This window comes from Vollenhovia emeryi, unplaced genomic scaffold (genome assembly GCF_000949405.1).
Source record: "Vollenhovia emeryi isolate VEMERY1.0 unplaced genomic scaffold, V.emery_V1.0 DF939616.1, whole genome shotgun sequence".
Lineage (NCBI taxonomy): Eukaryota > Metazoa > Arthropoda > Insecta > Hymenoptera > Formicidae > Vollenhovia > Vollenhovia emeryi.
The window spans coordinates 14,089-18,418 of record NW_011966750.1 but is presented as its reverse complement, the minus strand read 5'-3'; the positions used below and the strand labels follow the sequence as shown (position 1 = coordinate 18,418).

At 42.8% G+C, this 4,330-nt stretch overlaps 1 protein-coding gene across 3 annotated transcripts in view; it reads left to right on the top strand.

Annotated features, from left to right (window-relative positions):
- Positions 1-328: 328 nt before the first annotated feature.
- LOC105557099 (putative GPI-anchored protein PB15E9.01c) overlaps positions 329-4,330 on the top strand; it is a 9,942-nt gene continuing 5,940 nt past the window's right edge. For 2 of the 3 annotated variants that reach the window (XM_012004245.1, XM_012004244.1), the window contains exons 1-3: positions 329-952; positions 1,624-1,778; positions 1,933-2,164. In XM_012004245.1, coding sequence (XP_011859635.1) covers positions 880-952; positions 1,624-1,778; positions 1,933-2,164 — 460 coding nt within the window. In that variant the 5' untranslated portion in view covers positions 329-879. The remainder of the gene's footprint in view (positions 953-1,623; positions 1,779-1,932; positions 2,165-4,330) is intronic. The other variant, XM_012004247.1, reaches the window with a different exon arrangement.

Genomic DNA, 4,330 nt, shown 5'->3' with positions numbered 1-4,330 from the left:
ATCGCCCCAACAGTGTATCAACGGCTAAAAGTGCCTGGGCCCTTTTCAGGATCGTATCCAGGAAAGGCGCATACGAACTAGCGTACATTATTTATTGTAAATGGAAATGGCCTATGAAAGAAAATGTTGTAATAAAAGTAATTAATGTAATTACTTGCTCCAACATATAAAAGTATTAACGCGTTATTCGTCAACACTGCAAATTTTTCAATGTCACACCGACTTTGTACTAACACACGTACAAAAATCCTGTGATTGGTTATAATAAAAACATGTCGGATGCGCAGTACGGATCGGCGCGAACGTGAAACAAAAGAGCGAGTGGGCATACTGGTTATACTGTGCTACAATTTCGCTCGCAGCGACAGACGGCCCTGTTCTCGTCTGTTCGTTGTAATCGATTATTCCAGGAGTCTGGGGAGTCGGTGCCGCGGAGTCGCTCGGGCACGTTCCCGTACGTCACTCGTCGTCGGGGTCGGCTATAAGCGGGTGATCCGTGAACGGGAAACCTAAAGTAAACTGACGAGTCGCATGGCAGCAAATCTTGGTGCTGCACGCGTACGCGCGATACATTAAACGGTGCGTGGAAGGCTAGAGCATGGTGGTTGCCAGGCGGTGAGGCCAACGCGCGCGCGATTCTCCCCGCGCGTGATCCCTCCGTTGCGTGCTCCGATTTCTCACTGCCGTGTATGCGCGAGTATTTCACAGTGAGAAAAATGCAACGGTATCGCCGATGCGCTACTACGCGACAATACACCGTGTAACGTCACTCCGGATCCGGAGAATTCGCATCACCGACACGGAGGAGCAGGGAGGGAAGAATCTCACGGGGCGTCCCCGGAGATACACTAGACGCTATGACGAGATAACAAATGCGGAATGAGACGCAGCAGTAGCGGCGGTAACCTGTTCGGTTACGCGGTCCTTACATTCACCCTTACTCGCCTCAAAGGTGAGTTCATTTGCCACGAATACGGCACGGCGCGGTCTCCGGTTCTCTTGATATGTCGCGCTTTTTATTTATATAACGCCATCGATTACCGAAGGGAGCAGCCGCTACCCGCTACCGTGCATTGTGCCCCGCGTATATCTTGCATTTGAAAGTCGAACGCTCCGAGAGCTGTCAAGAAAAATAGGGCAGGTTCTATATGTCATGTGCATAAAAGTGCACACGCGCAAAAGTGTCCGCGCGCGCGCGCACGCAAACTGCGCGTGTGAATTCGCGCGGAGTGCGTGTGTGCACCCTCGGAGTAATATGTATATATAGCTTCCCAGCACCGGGGCAGCATTATTCCGTAAATTAAGTCGAATTGAATTCAGATCGAGTCGCGAAAACTCCGGGCTGAACGTAGTAAGGCAGGACTGAGCTTTATGAGTCATAACAAAAGAGAATTGGCATATTGAATTGTATGCGATATTCCTCTTCATTTGATTCGCATAATTAGCAAAAACCTCGCAGGAAAAAAAGAATCTTGATAGCGGAAGTAAAAGATACGTGCAAAATAATAAGTAAATAAATTGTAAATTTTTACACCGAGAACTTGTATGGCTTTGGCTTCTTTTATGTTTTATCTGCTTCTCTTTCCTTCTCTCTTGGTGACAAGTGCGCGTTAATATTTATAGTACACGCAGAAGGTGGGGTTGCATGCAAGGATCAGCATGGGCACTCTTACGAGAGCGGTTATCACTATATTCCCGGACCTGAACCGTGTACCTTCTGCATTTGTGACAATGGCAATCCGAAATGGTGCAAAGCATTTATTTGCAAGTTTCTCGAGGTACGTAACGCGTCTAGTGTTTAAGTAAATTCCTTTGCTTCTTAATGCCTGCGTTCTGCATTTTTACTCGCTGTTAATTAATCAATGGAGTCGCTTGACAAAGTAAGGCATGGCAACTTGGAAATTTACATCAAAAATTTACTCTGTGCAACAGGAGAATTGCAAGTCTTTCCGGCGGGGCAACACCTGTTGCGAGTTCATTTGCCTGGACGACACACTGTCACCGATATCGAATGACAAGGCCGATGAAACAGGAACCAATGCAATAGATGGGAATGCAAATTACGATATAGGTTTACGATCGATTGCCAGTTTCGTGACAGCACTATTTTCACTGAGTCTGTTATTTTTTTTGATACACCGGCTGCGCCAACGTAAGATACAAGGTAACGTGGATGCTTCCGTCATACAGAATATTACGAAACTGCGAAGAGAGATCCGACAGTTTCCCAAGGAAGAATTGCTTCACACTTTTTAATACAAATGTACAGAAAGGTACAAAGTGTAGCGATGACAATTGGAACAAAGTATGTGCCACGGAGAGTACACAGAGTAGTATACGTAGAGATCCCACGTGCAAAACATGTAGGAAAAACTATCGTAGCAAAGACACAACGCTGGCTACTTGTTCATAGTCGCCGTGTTTAGTGTATTATTTGTTACTAGAAAACGTGAGCTTACACAGCCGACTAGTAGCCCTCGAGTTAAATGCAGTTGTATACAGGGTGCTCCCGGATTAAATGGCCAAACTTGAAAGATGTATTCAGGACCTCAAAGCAAGAAAAATTTTCTTCTGGAAATATGCTCGTAAACGTTCCGTTCACGAGATATTGACTTCTGAAGTTATGAACTGTTAGGAATGAATTATTTCGAAATAATTTAGATTTATCCTCTTTATTGCTTTTTAATAATAAAAATTTAATTATTAAAAATAAATTAAACATTTTGTTCAAAATGATGGCCTCCAGCTTGGAGACATGCATTGCACCTATCGATGACAGAATGAGTGGCAGACTGACAGTGTGCGTCTGTAATTTCGTTACACGCCTGCACTATCCTCCGTTTTAATGATTGAAGATCATTAACAGGCACTTCATACCAGTTTATTCGACGAAAGCATTCAACGAACTAAGTACGATGATACGACGCTTTAATGTTTACCATACAAATAAAAGCCTATCAATGACCTTTGATTTCGTAAACAAAGTTCCGTCGTACTGTATGTTTTGCGATTGGTTTTTAAATCAAACAAATTATGATTTACAATTCTCGCAAAACATTTTATGGACAGATGAAGCCATATTTACCAGACAAGGAATTCTGAATCAAAGAAATAGTCATATTTCGAAATTATTCATTCCTAAAAGTTCATAACTTCAGATGTCAATATCTCTTGAACGGAACTTTTACGAGCATATTTCCAGAGGAAAATTTTTCTTGCTTTGAGGTCCTAAATACATCTTTCAAGTTTGGCCATTTAACCCGGGAGCACCCTGTAGAGTTGTGTCGACAATTACGGCAATTGGAACGCAATTTGTCACCGTGCGCATGAAAGTGTCTAGGGATATTGCAATTGGAAAACACTCAATGTGATGCGTATCGCTATACAAGGTGTAATCTACTTTGCGCCCACGATTTATGAAGTGATATTTCTCATGAAAAACTGAGTTGAAAAGTCCCAAACCAATTATAAATTGTTATTATTATTAATTAAAAATTAGTTAATCAGCATCACTTTAAACGGACGCATGTAAGCCGCACATCTATACTAGTGTGCGTGAAGTGAGCCATACGCCTTAGCGGTATCTGACCTATGTGAACTTATCACCCGACTTTAATAACAAAATTTTTCTCTATATGCATTCGAAAGAGCATCGTTTGTACCCGTTTGTACCACCATTTATTTCGTTTGTATCTCAAAGGGGTGAACGTTACGAAAGGGTGAAAAAATCGCCAGCACCCCACTTTAAGATATTTGAAACCGACTTACACCATTCGAAAGAACATCGTTTGTACCCGTTTACACCACCGTCAGTTTCGTTTGTACCCCCAAGAGGGTGATTGTACCGAATATTGAAAATAGGGGTAAGAGCCAACTTCGTCATTTTTAAAGATATTCGAATTCTGAAAGCTGTTTTGTGATCGTTTGTACTCGTTTGTACCCCCAAGGCTGTTCAGATTCTTTACTCTGAGTAGAAAAATTTACCCGATACCGTTCAGATAGCATCCGAGTAAATATTTTTGGACTCGACAGACCGCGTTCAGATCTCCGGGTTAGAGTAATTGAGTTAACTCTAGAGTCGAATTCTCAACCTACCATTTTTCGTCGGTTAAAAAGTTACTCGGTATGTTTTGGCGGCAAGCTTGAAATTCTCAATATCCCAGTGAGAAATGATTCGTCGATCGACGTCGAAATGATGTCGAATCGACGTCAATTCGACGGTGTCGATGTCGATTCGACGTCGTTTCGACGTCGATCGACGAATCATTTCTCACTGGGATCAAGCTGAAAGATGACGGAGATCAATGTTGTAGAAGCGGATCTGACTCGT